General features: G+C 38.1%; 2 protein-coding genes and 1 pseudogene across 4 annotated transcripts; 1 reads left to right on the top strand and 2 right to left on the bottom strand.

The window, feature by feature from the left end:
* Positions 1–159: 159 nt before the first annotated feature.
* On the bottom strand, positions 160–6,160 carry LOC131772218 (uncharacterized). Its single transcript, XM_066173722.1, has 5 exons — positions 6,067–6,160; positions 4,811–4,859; positions 3,877–3,977; positions 2,589–2,684; positions 160–1,423 (listed from the first exon to the last, which is right to left on the bottom strand). Exons 1-5 carry the CDS (start codon positions 6,130–6,132, stop codon positions 1,319–1,321), a joined length of 417 nt encoding a protein of 138 aa, XP_066029819.1. The 5' UTR covers positions 6,133–6,160; the 3' UTR covers positions 160–1,318.
* A 71-nt stretch (positions 6,161–6,231) lies between these two features.
* On the top strand, positions 6,232–12,651 carry LOC131772214 (tripartite motif-containing protein 3-like). 3 transcript variants are annotated; one of them, XM_066161102.1, is made up of 4 exons: positions 6,232–6,375; positions 8,185–8,352; positions 8,989–9,680; positions 10,461–12,651. In XM_066161102.1, the coding sequence occupies exons 3-4, from the start codon at positions 8,996–8,998 to the stop codon at positions 12,221–12,223; spliced, it is 2,448 nt and encodes an 815-aa protein (XP_066017199.1). In that variant the 5' UTR covers positions 6,232–6,375; positions 8,185–8,352; positions 8,989–8,995; the 3' UTR covers positions 12,224–12,651. The 3 variants fall into 3 exon arrangements, with proteins under 3 accessions (XP_066017199.1, XP_066017196.1, XP_066017201.1); XM_066161099.1 differs by lacking the exon at positions 8,185–8,352; XM_066161104.1 differs by lacking the exon at positions 6,232–6,375 and having other exon boundaries at positions 8,333–8,455.
* A 1,025-nt stretch (positions 12,652–13,676) lies between these two features.
* Positions 13,677–18,168, bottom strand: LOC136278895 (uncharacterized; annotated as a pseudogene).
* Between the last annotated feature and the right edge of the window lie 619 nt (positions 18,169–18,787).

Genomic DNA, 18,787 nt, shown 5'->3' with positions numbered 1-18,787 from the left:
CAGCCATACTGAGGACAAACGCTTTGTCCGAATACGAGCGCGTGACTGTTGCCATCATTTGAAAATTGGCGATCTCGAGAGGGCTGAGCATTTGTTTCGAAATAAAAAAAAAAACATGGTTAGAGAGGTGTACAACTTTCAAAGCTAACTTCTATCAGATTTATCAACAGTTGTTTTTTAATTTAAGTTAATTTCATCGTCATTTTTATGACCTTCCTATTAGCAATCTTCGCCCCTTCAAGCCATTTTCACGCTAAGTAGCCTCTTAAAGGCGACAACATGACTGCCAACATGTGGTCAAATGCTTTAATGGGATTAGATGTGTGCGGATGAATGACGTCACTGCCCATGACTCAAAGCCACGTTCTACATGAAACATTTTCACCGCGATTGCCCACTTTAGGACGCTTCACAGTATACCAATCACCACTCAAGGCACATTCATCCACGTTTAATAGTGGTTTACAAAGTTGTAGTCAAATCTCGCTTGATGTCCCCTATGGGAAAGATTTTGTAGTACTCTTACTCAAAGAAGGGCAAAGAACAAAAACTCGGCTACCACAGACATCTCATCTCCTAAGTCTTTTTGTGGCGCAAATAAGCAAATATCAATTTAATCACATTTCAAATTATTTCACGATAAGCCAATTAACGCCAAACGCAAGCATGTATAAAGTACTTGTGACGCTATACTATTTGCAACTGCTCAATATGAAGGTAACTGATAAATTCGGCCCTTGCAAGTTCGCCCCAAATCACTGACCTTTGCGAGTTTTCACCCTTACAACAACAAACTACCTGTTAAGAGCGTTATTATGCAATGCCGTTGAAGCTTTTGGGTCAGCATGAAGTTCCAAGGAAAGACAAAATAACTAGGTTTAAACAGTGCTGTGAGTAAAGGCACAAAATTCTGTCAATCCCGTTTGATTAAGACTGGAGTAGTTTCACGACTTTGCATTACTCGTGCATTAGAAGTGCGTTTGTAAGGAAACGAGTCGAAAGGGGTAAACTAGTTAAGGTGGAGGCGAACTTGCTTTGGGTTTGGGACCGAACTTGCAATGGGGAGAATTCACAATAAACCAATGTAACAAGTGCAGCGGTATTCTGACTAGTAACCATATTTCTCTGTTATGGATCTCCAGCCATGACAAAAGCTTTACAAAACAACTTCCAAAATACCCTCACTACGTCAGATCTGAGTGCGCGAGACAGTGCTTGCTTTACCTTAGGACAAAATGTCACATTGGAAAGAAGGTAAGAAAAATTTAAGCCGTTACTATGAACTGTTAATTAAAACTTTTCATCTCACAATTGTCCTTTAGTCTTGCTCAACATTACGATGTATTGTCATGTGACCAGAACAAACAATGCTCTCCTTTCCTTTCAGCTCTGACCGGCAGTATTTGTTCACGTGATTACTTGCCTGTAAAACAAAGGAACACACGGAGAAAGTCAAAGAGGGATTAATTCAAAGCAGGTTTTTAAGAAAGAATCCATTCATCAGGTCGCTATGATCAAGGCAAACACCTTGAATGTGATTTACGACATTCATTGTGTAACGCGGCGGTTAGAGTAACAAGGTTCAAAGAAAGGAAGTGATTAGACTGGAATTAGTAATTCTTGAGAACACAGCTGAACTGTTACTGATCTGTAACATAGTGCCCTCTATGCTCTACAGGTGATAAACAAGTAATTGAAAACGTCTTCGTGCAATTAAAGATTAATTTCACCTCACAGTTCTACAAATTGCCTTAGGGTAATTTTTTAAGAACTTCGAAAATCCTCGTGCAATTAATCCCTTTCCTGCCCTTGGACCCATGCATACAGCAAAAGTAGCTCTTCCTCCATTAGAAAAGGTCAAAATAGCGGAGAGTTAATCTGTCACGAGTTAGCCCCTATCGATGAGGATTCAAGCAATGTTTGCACTTGCATCATGGTACAGAAACCGCGGTAAACTACGGTTTGGTTGGTCCACCCTCGCCCACAAGTTATCTCACCTACAAGTCATTTTCACCTACAAGTCAACTCGCATACGGGTCGGTATACAAGTTGGTCGCGTGTATACAAGCATTTGTAATAAAGGGGCGTCAAGTTGACAGACTGTTCGTATTTAAATTCCTATCAAACGGTAAAATCCTTGTTAGGAGTCACAGGCCTATGTAATTGAGGTTACCAACGTTATCAACTTTAAAAAAATTAACTGTTTGAAAGCACACTTCAGCAAACGCACAACAACGTAAAATCGAAAATATTTCCCGTTTTCTTAAAATAAAATGTAATTGCATCTGATGGTTATCAGAAAAGAAAAATAAGGCTGAAATGGGATAGAAAATTAACAAGAGTAGCTGATGTCCCACACAAAAGCTAGCTTAATCTAAAATATCAAAGATGGACAAACTAGTCAAACTATGTGATATAGCTGACCTTTAGGCTCTCAATTTAGTTTGTAACCACAACATATTGATCGTTTAAGAAGTTAATGATTGCAAAACAGCAAAATACTGAAAACAGAATTTTGTCGATTGTAATTAAGTAACACATGCAGTGACAAACTGAATAATAACGTTCTCATTCACCACTAAGCGTACCTTGCTTCCAACTAAAAGTTCTTCAGTTTCAAAGTCAATTTCATTTGATGTTAATGTACAGTTGTCACCACCAGTCTTCATAACATGTTTAAACACCTGTGATTGATTGAATATGTATCAGTATACAAGAAATAGTCGTATTTAGCTAAGTCTGCACTAGGGCCAAATTAAGAACTAGTAGACAGTGTATCAGCTAGTTGTTTCATGATTAGGCCATTAGTACTAAATTCAAAACCTTCAGTGCATTTAGAACTGTGTAGCATGCCTCCAGTTTGACTGCCTATGGCTGTGCATATTGGTCCAATTCTTGGGGAATTACACATTTCAAAGTATTGTTAATCACATATAATGCCAGTTCCATGCTGCTGATTCTGAAGGTATTTTGATACATAAGGCATATCCACAGCAACCTTTTTTGATGCTGTAATGGTTACACTTGTAACAGTTACAAGTCTTGCCCTGAATATGACGAAGCCTGTATGATGAGAACCCCCATTAAGGGGGGGACTTTTTTTGCTTGAGATTTCTTTGTATTTAACCACAGTTAAGATTACAGATCTCTTACTTTTATTAGTATTACACTTACTCTGACAAATAGCGCAGGGTCATTCTGTTGTAAGCTTGTTGATCATTCACTCTATCCTATTTGGGTTTTAAACCACTGTTGTGCAATTTACAAAACCTTAGGTAGCTAAAAATGGTTACTGAATCACCAATTTACTGAATTTACCAATTTCAAGGAAACATATAAAAACGTGTGAAAATAATAATCCATGGAAAAAAGGGAGTTAAAAAGCAAAAATAAAATTTTTGAGCCACCTTAAGTTGATACAATATTAATATGAGTCATCCTGTAATTTACTTAGCCCTTTAACTCCCAAGATCTCATCAGTAATTCTCCTTACTGTCTGCCATACAAATCTTGTGATGTTAGTTTAGAAAATTTGGTATTGGATCAACTAATAATCCATTCATTAAGATTTTTCTTTAATTTCATCACTTGTTTGCTTCATATAGTGTATATATGTATAGTATATAGCTATTGTAAGGAGAAATTCTGTCTTGGTTACTCACAGGAGTTAAAGGGTTAAGGTAGATTTCACTTTAGGGAATGGTGATGCAAGACCAGGATCAAACTGGCACTTTTGCTCCAGAGTTTAGCACTGATGACTGGACCAGTAACACTTGAATATTGTATAACACTTTTCTCAATGTAGTTGTTCTTCCAAAAAATCCCTACCACTGATTTTAACAGGATGATATGTGAAAGCAATTAATTCTGACGCACCATTTCTTCATCATCTTGTTGGTCAATAATGGTAATCATGTAAAATAATGGTTCTTCTTCAAAACAGCATTCAGCAAACCCTTCCTCTGGTGGGCCACAAGCTGTTGAGAATTAATTTCATTGCATATCAAATAAATAAAAGTAAAATACATTGATATAAAAACAAATATAAAATGAAGATTGCTTCATCATAATTTCATAAGCTAACCACATCAACAGCCTGACAGGCTGAGAAATTATATGTTGCTCTCACAAAGTGGGAGTGACAAATACCTGCAGCCTGAGAGAATTATAGCAGAAATAACGGCAGCTAATAACTGCTATTTGCATGAACATGAATTGGATATTAATTGGTGAATATCAAATGAAGTGCTTGGCACTGAATTCACTTAAACCCTCCACTTTGTCAAAAAAATCAATAACTTCTTAAACTATTGAGAATTATAGTCTCGATAAAATTTCAAAAATTTTTGAAGTTCATGTCTATCAAAGCTTGAATGGTGAAGTTTGAGTGTTGCATGGTGGTTTCTATGTCATTAGCTGAAAAAAAAACACCATAATTTAAGTTGCTATGTTACATAGTTATTATGGTCCTGATTTCAGGCTAAAAGGTTTAGAAATTCCTAAGCTGTCTAACTTATAATGTGTAATGGCCTCATTTAAACAAAAGCTTCCAAGGACCGTAAAGAGTGGGCTATCTTTAGTTTATCTGTCACAAAGTCAGGCCTGTAGGCACAGCACAGGACCAAAAAGAAAATGCTGGATAAATGTAAAGGCCTTCAATGTACCATGCTGGACAAAAAAGAGGATGAAAATGATATTGGTAAACATTTGACCTAGTGATTTTATAAAACTGGTACTTCTGTATTGGGTAAAATCTTTTATAGGACAACTTGCTCAGGGCTTCATGATTTCTTAATTTTTAATTGCTTACCTTCACCCATAACTCCATACTGTTTTTTATCCCTGGTTAGCAGTGTACCCTGAGATCAGCAAAATCAGCACAGGTTTACGATACACCATAACACTATAGACTGATTGTAGCTATTCTTGAAATTTGAGCAAAAATTTAAAAAAAAAACTCATTCCTAACCACAAAGCCTATTAACCTTACTAAAGTTTTCAGATGACCTAATACAGATGACATTTACTCTTACAAGTGCAATACACATTCAAAATTGCAATCATTATCACTGAAAAGATACACATTTATGTCATGTTTACAAAGTAACACTGTCAGTGCACCCCAACAATGGTAAAGTTTCATATCCCATAACTGATTCAACCTCCCTTATATCATACAGCTAAATGGGCTGCTTCAAAATTTTAATACAGGTTACTTTTTAATCTACCACTTAGAGAAGTTCTACTATGACTAATAGACAAACTCATAATCCATCAAATGTTTTTCCTTGCACACAATTAGTCTAATGCATAATGTGATTGAACATAACCCAGCTAAAACTGGGAAATATCCAAGGATACACCCCAATTTTCAAACTAAACATCTCTTATGATAAAGCATCTTGTGTTTTTAAATTTAACTCAAGATGAAAGAGCATTTAGCTACTGTTACAGAAGATGGGATGTGTTTGTTTGTTCATGAAGTCATACCACAAAACACTAAAAAGATTAACATCCCATGCAGAAAACAGTTAGTTGTTCATAAACATTTTTCCCATGTGCTTCAAAAATATTTGAAGGAAAAGAAGAGCCTACATTTGGCACAGAAATATGCTTGTGTATTAATTTTGTCTTTTTACACTCTCTGTTTCTCAAAGCACACATCTCAGAACCGATAACATTGGCAGACAAATATCCGTGCATATTTTTATGCCAAATAAAGGCTATTATTACTAAGCATGGAACTGCCTCGTTGCTCCATGGGGGAGGGGAGGGTTAATTTAGAGAGTTGGAGTCGTCAGTCTTCAGTGTAATATTGAGAGAAGAAGATAACCTACAATCTCTCATTCAAATAGCAAGTGCAGTGGCTATCGAGATCCAAATTCACGCTACTCATCGAGGAACGGGGAATTACAGAGGGACATGTACATAAAACTTATATTGTTTCGTCAATCTTGAAAAGATCCAATGGGCTCTGACCTGAACCATTAAGGTCATTAGTGTACATGCAACCATTTACTAGTAACTACGCAACACAGAATAGAAAGAATTGAAACCAAACTCTACCTGAAACCAAGATCCGTCGTCAAAGAAACACAAATACACCAAGCCTTCAAGCTCTACATTGGTCATAGTATTAAGGCAACGGAAGTGCTCAAACTTTACCTCGCCCCAGGTTTCCCTCCTGATACGCGGACATCTTGGGAGAGACTCGATCGGGGGTATAGGAAACAAACAGCGCCGAGAGGGCTTTACTTCAGCAAGAAGAGTTAGTAGGGAAGAGTGTTCCTTTAAGGTTAATCTGAGAAAAAACGGAAGGGCTGAAAAAGATTGTTGTGGATTTACTCAGAGGGAGCAGGTAGCGGTCCCCTCCAGGTATGTTTGTGTGTCCAATTATACATTTATTTATAGATCGGTTATCTTTTTTCAACCTCACAATCTTCACAGTATCCGCTAATCAAAAGTTTCGTTCCCGTTTAAAATCTTGCTTAAGTTTGATCAACTACATATGAATAACAACATGACAACGCATAACTGAATACTAAAAGTTTCATATCAAACCTTACGATCTCGTGCTCAAAGTTTCGTTTCTTTTCAATGATTTTGGTAATTTTACGGGATTCAAATTCAATTCGTCAACTTTAAGCGAACTGTTACAATGTCGCGTTTACGATGGTCTCCATAACCCAAAAATCATGCAGCTGGTATACCAAAATGACCCAATTGTTAACAAACCGCTAAGATTAATACCATGAACTACTCCTCATCGTTACCTAAAAGCGGTATTTGCAAGAGCTGATTCGCCTCAGTAATAATTAGCTTTTAGATTATTCGAGTTGAATTAAATATGACTAGGTTTGAGGAAGGAGGGTAGAAACAAAATAAGCCACATAATCTGCGAGTGAGGAGGACGGTGTAGTCTGACAAATACATTTCTTTTAGCTTGTATGACCTGATAACGTCTGAATTACCCTTACAGCTTCCACTACGTCCAATTTTGACATGAATACGCATGAATTCCGCCTTTGCACTCACCTAAGACGCTTCCACGGTGAACGAACACTTGAATCATATCAAGTCTAATGTCCAATAACGATTCAGTTACAAAATACATTGTCATCGGCTTATTCAAACCATAATATAACCAACCGAAAAGGAAACTCGTAAGTTTCCATTCCGTAAGAGGTCTCGGGGGTTTTATGTCCGATAATCGAAAATGACAGAGCTCATGCAACCGCATCATCAGTAGTCAAACAAGTCGGGCACAATCGAATTACATCGGGATTGATTTTGTTTTCAGGACTTCGTGATTTTTTCCTCGAATCTGATGAAATTTGAGTGATTTAATATGCAATCTGACAGTGGCATAACGTTTGATAGACCTTTATTTTACTGTCTGACCATATTCAACAGACAACTGACTCTATACTCGATTGATCTATTTCTCTGGCTAATCAAAGTATGTTAAATTACCAATCGTTCGGTTTCACACTTCAGTACGTTATGGAGATTTTGGCTGGGATAGACTGAGAAATCATAATAATCATAATGCTCCAAATCTAATATCTTATAGTGTGAACTGTATTAGGGAGACCTCATGTTGAACAGTTACAATGCGTGAGGCGGACACTGACTGAGGTAAAAAACCTCATTTTACTGCGAAATAAATCTGTTTCCAATACCCCCGTATTATTCAATGGACTTTGACACAAAAAATGAACTGAACGAACTTTCTACACGAGGCCGGTACTGATAAACAGACAGTTGTTTTTAGATATTTGAAATTCATCAGTTGAAACATTTATTAACCAATTTTTTTAGTTTCCACTCGGTACCAGTTTGTGACCAAATAAATTGCAGTGATCATTGTCTTGGGCATTTTTAACTTCTATTTAGCAAAATATACCGAAAGAGCTGCTATATAAGCTATAGATTGATAATTTTGGCGGAATGCTTGAGTGAGAAACCGAAGGAACTTCCTCGCATGAGAGAAAGTTTAACTATTAATGTTCTCAGCTATCATTGTACAACAAAACATCAAAACAAATAGCTCCTTTAAGTGGAAATATTCCGAGGTGCTGAACGGTTTCAAACGAGAGGTTAGATTAAGGATAAATGTGCAATAAAAACTTAACGATTTCCCGGCAATTTCAAAACAATAACCCAATTTATTTTTTTTCTCAGAGGGCACGGTGACGAATCCTGCAATTTGATTGGTTCTTTACCCGGTCAGTATTTTCCTATCTCTGCCCACAGGCAACGGTGACAGCATTTTCAAGACCTCGGTCACAGTTTTTCACCATACGGACCTCCCAGCCGGCAAATAACATATATATCTGCGGCAGATATTGGGTAATCATATTCAAAAACCTAGTTTCCAAGCCCCTCATCGGTGTGGTGTTCTCAAATTTTCGCAAACTCAGAGAGGTGTCCTCTTTTGCGATTGTTTAAAAAGGTTATAATAAAGCACTTATTGAATTCAATTTTTGCATGATATCCTGAATTATCAAACCTCGTGTCTGTGTTATTTGCCTCGGCCTTCTGTTTCGGCAGATGACTCAGACCTCGGTTTTGATAATTCATGATATCATGCTACAGCATATCCACTAACTGCTTATTATTTTTTTTATTGTTGTTATTATTATCTTCTCAACGAAGTGCTAGAAATCTTTGAACGCTCTAAGTGCAATTTACTTGAAACGCTCAGCAATGAACGTTGATCGTATCAAACGAACCAAGCGTTATCATCTTCGAAGTATTTTAAAAGAATATTTTTTTGTTTCACTTGAAAAGCTTGAACTTGGAGGTAGTGCAATAAGGAAATCTTGTTTTCCATTTTCCTGCGTCAAAGACGTCACATATTGCTTCTGGGCTGCAAGCTCTAAAGCTCACTATGAACGCACGAAGCAGTTTTTGCTAAAGTATCTCGTTTTAAAAAGGGTCTTGTCCAGCAATCCTAAGCGTTGAAATATTCTTTTTCTGCCCTAGGTTTGCCATGGCTACCGCAGCACCAACAGGTTCCTCGAGCAAGGAGACAACTAACTACGCTCGCCTATGTCGTCTGCTGGTTGATGTGGGTACCCAGGCCCTTAGGGACACATTTGATGCCATCCATCCACCAGCCAATCTTCACACAATTTTGACAGCCAATAAAACCATGTTACAATCTCTGAGAAAAAGAAAGGTAATAAACGCGACCCAATGGGGAATGCTCTTTCCAGCCATCCCTTCTTCAGTTTCATCGGCCAATTTTGACATCACACTTTTAATGGTTCTGTTGCGAAACGTATGCAGTCTACATCCTCCTACAACAGGCTGGGATACGCTTCCTGCTGTTACAGACGTAAGCCATGCAGCTGATATCGCCCGCGTTAAATATTACAGAAACACTGTATACGGTCATGCTGAGTGCGCTTCAATAGATGATGCAACGTTCAACACATACTGGGGTGACATCCGTAACACTCTGGTGAGAATTGGGGGTGCAAAGTACAAAGTAGACATTGACAATCTTGAAACTGAGTGTATGGACCCTGAGGTTGAAGAACACTGCAAGGAACTTCTCAGCCAATGGAAGAAGGATGAAGAAAACGTTAAAGCTAAATTAGATGAAGTCATCAAAAAGCTGGATGATTTGAAAACATCAAGTTTGCCTCAAAGGAAGGAATTTGCCATCGAAGGTTAGGGAGGCTTTGATTTTACTACTTTCTTTCTTTCTTTCTTTCAAAACTTAAGCATGTTTTAAAACTGTATTGTTAAACACGGTTTTGATTTTTTTCTTCATTTTTTCTTCCAATGTAGAACATTGAAAATATACTGAAGCCAGTTAATTACAACTTGAAATCTATATGGAAAATGAACTTTTTTAGTTCTCTGTTCCTGATTTCACTCAGTCAAATTCGGTTAAATTTGAAATGTTTTGCTTATGTGAATGGGGGTATCAGTTACTTTAAGTTCCCCTTTATGTACAAGTAGGTACTTAGTATATGTTACGTTCACAATATCATTGTAATTGTGAGATAAACGTCTGGCTTATAGGTGTGTTTAAACATCAGTCTGAACCCTTTTGCTCATCAGGTTTTCATTCGAGAAGGAAAAGTTAAGCAGTATAGTTTTACTAGGTAGATGAATGCGCCCTCTTTATCCCAACAAGGCATGCGCAAGACCATTCAAGATGCTGACCTCTTCCTCAAGTACAAATGTTAACATTTGCGTTGTTTGACCTCAGTCAGTTTGATGGCTATTATAGTTTCTTTAACACGTACAATTAATTCCAAAGTTTTTTTTCGTGCCGATTCATTTGCACTCGCAATGCTTTAGAATGAAAGGAAATACAACTGCACATCCTTGGTGAGATCTTTTTTCAATATCTTTCTGAAATGGGACAAGACGAGAACATTCCATTACGCGCTGAATACTTCTTAACTTTCACTTCAAATTTTCATTTGCTTTTTCTTAAGGCAAATCCACTGTACTGGAAGAGCTGTCGGAAGACTCAGCAATGTGTAAAGAAAAAGGCCATGAGACCGAACCTCTGGATGGCTACTGTAACAACTGTAAAGTTTCCATTTGTGACAGGTGTGGAGAGACTCGTCACATACATCACACCAAAGTTAACCTCCAACAGGCTACTGAGGAAGAGAAACTGAAGTTGGAAGAGACTGTAGAACAAGTGAAAATGCAAATTGTTGACCTTGAGGTGGAAATTAAAACAACAACAGAACTATTTACAGTATGTAAGGAAAAAATCGCTAAAGCTCGTAAGGATGTTGGGACGACGGTTGAAGAACTCATTCGTGTATTAAAGGAGCACGAAAGAAGCATCCTGACCGAGTTAGACCTTATTGAAAAAGCCCAACAAAGAGATTATTTGACACAACTGGAGCAATTGCAAGCCTCTGTACGTGAATTAAAAGGCTCTGTGCGAAATTGCGAGGAAATTCTACACAAAAACGTTTGCGTTGAAACTGTGCAAGCACAACAGGCTGAAATTGAGAGGTCTAAAGGTGTTCTAACAGCATTAAAACTAGACATTTATCGGCCATGTCACCTATGCTATGGGGCAGATAAAGACTATATTGAGAATTTGACAGGTAAAGCTCCGGGTGAAGTTCTTGTCACTAAAACTGATCCTTCACGGTCAATTTTAAGATGGCATTATGAGAGAAAATTTAGAGCTGGAAAATACACACCCTTTGACATTGTAACGTGTGATTCACGTGGCTGGGAATGTTACTACCAGGAGATCGATGAGATCAAGGTGACAGTTCAGACTCCGACGGGGATGGACCTTGACCTGAAGTATATGAGTTATTGCCAAGGGACATATACCTATCATTACAGACCACTCTGCGATGGAGAACATAAAGTGACAGTATTAATTAACAGTCAACCGCTTTCAGGTAGTCCGTGGACTTTACGAGCGAGTCCATATGAGTATTCTTCCTTTAAATTATTTGGAACAGCTCGATTCGAAGAACCCTGCGCTGTTGCAATAGACAAGAGGACAGAGAATTTGGCTTTGGCAGATCGAAAGAAACAAAGGGTGCAACTTTTCAGTAGGAATTTGGAATATCTTACAGAACTCGGTCAGAATGGACCAGCAGCGATTAAACTAAAAAATATTACCTCACTTGCATTTACCCATTCTGGTGACGTCATTGTCGTTGCCTCTGGAAGTGTAATTTGTTTTACAATTAGTGGTGAATTTACAGGGTGCATCAACAACAAAACTCTCAATTCTCCTTTTTCACTGACTATTGCGTTAGATGGCTGTATGATAGTGTGCGATACAGGTGACAAGTCAGTCAAGGTTCTCTCCCCTGACGGGACAGAAATGCTACAGTCCTTCAGTGCTCTAGACTGTGATAACTCCCCGTGGGAAGCTGTTTGTTTCCAAGACATGTTCTTCGTGTCTTACCCCACAGCTGGTTGTGTTAAAACATTTAACAATGACGGGGATTTTCTATATGATATTGGGAATGGAGGTGAAGGTCAATTGAGTAAGCCTCGTGGACTCGCTGTTGATGTTTTTGGAAATTTGATAGTTTGTGACGAGGGAAACAAAGCTTTGAACGTTTACAAACCAGATGGAACTTTTGTAAAAAGCATTAAGAGTCATCTTGTAGGCTGTCCCTGCTCTATTGCTGTCTACCCAAGCATTGAACTGGTACAAATGATCGTTTCTGATCTTGAAAAAAAAAGCTTTATTAGAGTTCTATAACTGCAAATATCAAGCGTTCTAAATTAAACATTACCTTTTTGTCGCTTAATAGAAAATATCTTCAGATAGCTTAAGAGAGCTCCGTAGGCGTTCTTCCTGACCGAACATAGATTTCCTATTTGTGCGATTTTAAAGATGAAAAAAGGAGAGAAGTTGATGTTACATTTGCTAACAGAATTCTTAGCCCCTTTCTGGGCATCCATCTATATTTTACTAACCCGGCCTTCGACAAGCATGAGTTTGGGTCTGCCATAGTGTTGTTATTTGAAATCGTTTACGATCACTCGAGAGACGAATGGCTGTAAGGGTTGGTTTTTGATATCTAATAAGGTTTGTAAGCACTTTTCAATGCATAGTTTTAGTATTGCAATAACAAAAAAAAAAAACTATTTGGAGAACTGACATAGGGTTGTTTTCCTGTAAGTAGATGAAAGGGCTGCCAATTTCCAGTAAAAGTATATTAAAGGAATATCTTTTTAGTCAAAAACCATGATGTTAATAAAGTTACGAACTACCAGCAGGCGTCCCTGCAATGATTTTATTACAGGCATTGCCCCCTTCTTCCACAGAGTTGCCAGGCTTCCAACATGGCTTGCCGGCAGGAGTAAAACTTCGTCCGTAGTGAAGGAAAAACCGGCTTATAAGGACGAAGTTTTGAGCATCTGTGATTATTAGAGTTATTCCCTTCATTGAGTGCACTCTCAATTCCTTATCAGCTTGTGGATCCCAACCCTACTCGTGTCTTTACACTTAAACTCGTGAACGGCTAAGCAGAATTAAGTATTAGTATTTTTACAAGTCTCCCTCAGGCTTTTTTGTGATAGATTAGACACTGCGTAACGAACTGCATGGCATAACTCATAAAAGTTTAATAAATAAATACTTAATAAATACTTATTCGGCGCAAATATCTATATGAATATATTCAGATGCGCCTTACAAGTTACAAACCCACCCAACCCAACCCAGGGGAGGACATCTATCACACAGTAATCTCGTGCGTGGGAAATTAACGTCTCCTACCCCAAACCCTGCAGGAGACGGGACCTCCGGCCTAACATCTTATCCGAGAAGACGAAGCAAGGTGAGTGAAGCGACTTGCTTAAGGCCACAACGTAGTGCCCCATCCAGGACTCGAACCCGGGCCGTCCGACCCAGAGTCCAGCGCTCTGACCACTGGGCCACTCACGCCTCACCAAGGTTTAGGGACAACGAGCTTGTGTGAGGCAACTAATCAGTGAGAGAACATTGTAGGTCTCTTAAGTACTAAATTGCCCATGTATTTGAAACGCATGGTAGTCAGTGGCATACAACCTACCCCCCCCCCCCCTCCACACACACACACACACACACACACGCAAACACACGCACACACACACGAATTTGGGGCGAATTCACCATAAACCAATATGACAAGTGCAGCGGATCTCTGCCTGGTAACAATATTGCTCTGTTATGAATCTGCATCTTTGCAAAACAACTTCCAAAATACCCTCACTACGCCAGATCTAAGTGCACGAGACAGTACTTGTATTACCTTAGGACAAAACGTCACATTTGAAAGTAAGCTAGAAAAAGTGAGCTTGCTATCAGGAATTGTTAAAACGTTCATCTCACGATGTATGGTCATGTGACCAGAACAAACAATGCTTTCCTTTTTTTTCAGCTCTGACCGGCAATATTTGTTTACAAGATTACTTGCCTGTAAAACAAAGGAACACAGAGAGTGTCAAAGAGGGATTACTTCAAAGCGAGATTTTGAAGAAAGACTCCATTCATCTGGTCGTTAGGATCAAGAAATACACCTTGACTGTGATTTACGACATTGATCGCATAACGAGGTTGTCAGACTAAAGAGGTTCAAAGAAAGGAAGTACTTGCACTGGAACAAATTATTCTTGAGAACAGAGCTGAAACGGTACAGGTCCAGAACATACTGCCATGTCTGCCCTGTACGCGATAAACAGGTAATTGTAAGTATCCTTGCGGTACAATCTAGGATTAACTTAAATTGCGTTTTCAAAGTTCAAGAAGTTACCTTCGTCTCAATTTTTTTCTTACAGATTTTTGAAAATACACGTGAAATTAATCCTTAATTGTCCTCAGGCCCATGCGATTGTATATGTAAAACGTGACTCTTCCTGTCTTGGAAAGGGAAGAGTTAATCTGTAACGAATTAGCCCCCATCTATGAGGATATAAGAAATATTTGTGATTGCTTCAAGGTATAGAAACCGCAGAAAGCTATGGTTTGGTTGGTCCACACTCGCTCACAAGTTTGCTCGCCCACAGGTCATTTTCACCCACACGTCATCTCACCTAAGGGTCACTTCGCTCACATGTCATCTCACCTACAGATCAGTTTCGCTACGCGTCATCTCGCCAACGGGTCGGTTTGCCGAAAAGTCAACTCACGTACAAGTTAGTTTTGCCTACAAGTTAGATAACATTAGACAGTTTTGTCTACGGTTAGATTCGTCCAATAGTCAACTCGCAAACAGGCCAGTTTTGCTTAAAAGTTATCTCGCTTAAGGGTTGGTTCGCCCACAAGTTGGAATTACCAACCTTATTAACTTTATAAAAGCAACTGTGTGAAAGCACTCTTGAGAAAATGTTCCGCAACGTAAAACCGAAAATATTTGTCAATTTCTTCTCAAATTGTAGAGGTTTAAACAAGACACTGCGAAGGAATCCTTAAAATAAGAATTAAATAGCATCTGATAGTTATCACTAACACTACAATAAATAAAATGGGTTAAAATAGTATTATAAATTAACACAAATAGCTTATGTCCAACTGGAAAACTTCAGTTTAAATTATCAAAGATGGATATGATGAGGCTCTTAACTTTGCAACCACAGTTACTTGGAAAACAGCAAAATACTGAGAAAATAATTTTATCAACAATAAAGTAATACAGTCACAAACTGAAAAAAATTTCATTCACACTAAGCATACCCTGCTTCAACTAAAAGTTCTTCAGTTTAAGGTCAATTTCATTTGATGTTAATGTACAGTTGTCACTACTAGTCTTCACAACATGTTTAAACACCTGTGATTGATTGAATTTGTATCAATATACACAGATGGTAGTATTGAAGAAAGTCTCTACTTAGGCCAAATTAAGAACTAGGAGACAGTGCATAATGCCACCATCAGCTAGTTTCTTCATGATTAGGCCATATGTACTTAATTAAAAACCTTCAGTGAATTCAGACTTGTCTCACATGCCTACAGCTCAACTGCCTAGAGCTGCGTATACTACTTCAACTCTTGTAGAAGTACACTGGTTGCCAATTCAAAAGAGATATATTGTCAAAGTCCTGTTAATCAGATATAAGCCAGTTCCATGCTACTGATTTTGAAGTATTTGAATACATAAGGCATACCCACAGCAGCTTTTGGTGATGCTGTTAATTGCATTTTTAACAGTTAAGTGTCTAGTTAACCTGAACATGGTGAAACCTTTATGATGTGAACCCCCCATTAAGGGGGGGAGAATTTGTACTGAGATAACACTGACCACAGTAACAAATCAAACTCCTTGATATTCCTTTGAATTTAATCACAGTTAAGATTAAAGATTTCTACTTCTTCTTCCATTTATACCAATAGCTTTGGGTCATTCTGCTGTAAGCTTGTTGATCTTTCACTCGATTCTATTTGGGTTTTTAACCACTGCTGTGCAATTTATAGAAACTTAGGAGGTTAAAAATGGTTGGGCATTTTACAGATACCAATTTCAAGGAAACATAAAAAAGTGTGAAAACAACAATCCATGGAGAAAAGGGTGTGAAAAGTGCCATTTTGAGCCACCTTAAGTAGACGCAATATTAAAGAGAGTCCTCCTGTGATTTACATAAGGTAGATTTCACTATAGAAAATGATGATGCAAGACCAGGGTCAGACCTGTACTTTAGCTCCACAGTTAAACACTGATGACTGGACCACCAAACCACTAACTCCCCTCCACCACACAAACCCTGAACATTTCTAGGAATAATACTTTCCCCAATGTGATTGTTCTTCCAAGAAACCCTTGACATTGATATTATCAGGATGACATGTGAAAGTAATTAATTCCAACACACCATTTCTTCATCAACTTGCTGGTCAGTAATGGTTAACATGTAAAATAATGGCTCTTCTTCAAAACAGCATTCAGCAAACCCTTCTTCTGGTGGGCCACAAGCTATTGAGAATTAATTCCACTGTATATCAAATAAATGAAAGAAATTCCTAAGCTGTGTAAGTCATAATGTGTAATGGCCCCATTTCAACGAAAGCTTGCAAGGGGTGTAAAAAGTAGGCCTTTTTTTAGTATATCAGTGTCACAAAAGTCAGGCCTATAAGCACAGCACAGGAACAAACACAATGCTGGATAAATATAAAGGCCTTCAATGTTAACCATGCTGTACAAAAAAGAGGATGAAAATGATATTGGTGGACATTGGACTTAGCCAGTTGTTTTCATAAAACTGGTGCTTCTGTATTGAGTGAAAAGATTTACTGAACAACTTTCCCAGGGCTTCATGATTTTTTAAATAAGAATTGCTTACCTTCACCCATCACTCCATACTGTTTGTTATTCCTGGTTGGCACCATACCTTGAGATCAGCAAAATCAGCACAGGTTTATGATTTACCATGAACACTATAGACTCTCTGTTGCTATTCTTGAAATTTGAGATAAAATTACAAACTCATCCCTAAACACCTAGCATATTAACCTTACTAAAGTTTTCAGAAGACCCGATGCAGATGGCAATAATTATTATCGACAAGTGTAATACACATACAAAACTACATTCATTATCATTGAAAAGATACACATTTATGTCATGTTTACAAAGTAACACTGTTGGTGAGCCCCAACACTGGTAGAGTTTCACATCTCATAATTAATTCAACCTCCCTTATATCATACAGCTAAATGGGCTGCTTTAAAATTTCCAATCATGATACTTTTATAATCTGCTACTAAGAGAAGTTTTAGCTATGACTAATAGACTATGACTAATAGCTATGACTAATATTATGACTAATATTGTATTGTATTGTATTGTATTGTATTGTAATTTAAAATCCATCACATATCTTTGTCTGCAAACAACTGGTCTAATATATCATGTGACTGGACATACCCAGCTAAAACTGGGAAATATCCAAGGATACACCCCAATTCTCAAACTGCACATTTCTTGCGATAAAAGTATCTTTTTAAATTGAATTCAAGGTGAAAGACCGTTTAGCTGCTGTTGCAGAAGAAGGGACATGTTTGTTTGTTCATGAGGTCGTACCAGAAAACACTAAAAAAGGTAAATATCCCATGCAGAAAACAATTTTCTGTTCATAAACATTCTTCCCATGCGTTTCAAAATATTTGAAGGATAATAAACACAATAGCCTATATTTGGCGCAGAAATATGCTTGTATATTTGTCCTTTTACATTATCTGTTCCTCAAAGCACACATCTCAGAACAGATAACATTGGCAAACAAATATCCTTGCATATTTTCATGCTAAATAGAAGCTATCATGCCTCGTTGATCCATTGGGTATGGGAGGGTTGAGAGAGTTGGGGCTCGTCAGTCTTCAATGCTTTCTTGAGAGAAGAAGATAGCCTACAATCTCTTATTTAACGTCAAAGAATAGCAAGCGCAGAATGCATGCGTGGCTATCGCGATGCAAGTTTACAGTACTCATCGAAGAACGGAGAATCATAGAGAGACATGCATAAAGCTTGTCTTCATCTCGTTTCGTCAACCTGAAAAGATCCAATGGGCTCTGACCTGAACCATTAAGGTCATTACAATACATGAAATCATTTACTAGTAACTACGCACCACAGAGTAAAAAGAACTGAAACAAAACTCTACCTGAAACCAAGATCCGTCCTCAAAGAAACACAAATACGCAAATCCCTCAGGCTCTACCTTGGTCATGGTATTAAGGCAACAGAAGTGCTCAAAATTTCCCTTCTAGTTCGCGGTCATCTTGGTAGAGACTCGATCCGGGTCTGAGGAAATTAACCGGCGCCGAGAGGGCTTTACTTCGACTAGGAGAGTTTGCGGGGAAGACATTCCTGTAAAGTCAATCCGAGAAAAAAACGGATGGGCTGAAAAAGATTGTAGTGGATTTACTCCAAGTGAGCAGGTAGTGGTCCCACTAAAGGCCGGTGACGCGGATCCCAAAACAATTACACTCATTCTTGGCTACCCCTCCATGTAAATTATAGCTACCCACGGCACCTAGCATCTAGTACTCCGCAATCACAATTAGTGAGCTAAACTTTAAAAGAGTAAAGGGGGTAAATTTCAAAGGAAACTGTGGTGCTGCGTCAGTGGAGGGTATTACAAAATAATTAGGTTTTAGTAATTGCTCAAACAGTACTAGTGGATAACGTTGAAGGCGGGCTTTGATTGGCCACTTTAGCAGCACCCGGATATCCTTTGTTATATACTTCCGAATAACATGCACGTAATTTGCGCCCGAAAATATTGTGATCGTAGGAGGAATAAACGAAAAAAATCTTTTTTTTCTATATCCTCTCCATGAATTCGT

The sequence above is a fragment of the Pocillopora verrucosa genome, chromosome 1 (genome assembly GCF_036669915.1).
Source record: "Pocillopora verrucosa isolate sample1 chromosome 1, ASM3666991v2, whole genome shotgun sequence".
Lineage (NCBI taxonomy): Eukaryota > Metazoa > Cnidaria > Anthozoa > Scleractinia > Pocilloporidae > Pocillopora > Pocillopora verrucosa.
Note: the sequence above shows the minus strand (reverse complement) of the source record. Positions and strands in the feature narration are given on the sequence as shown.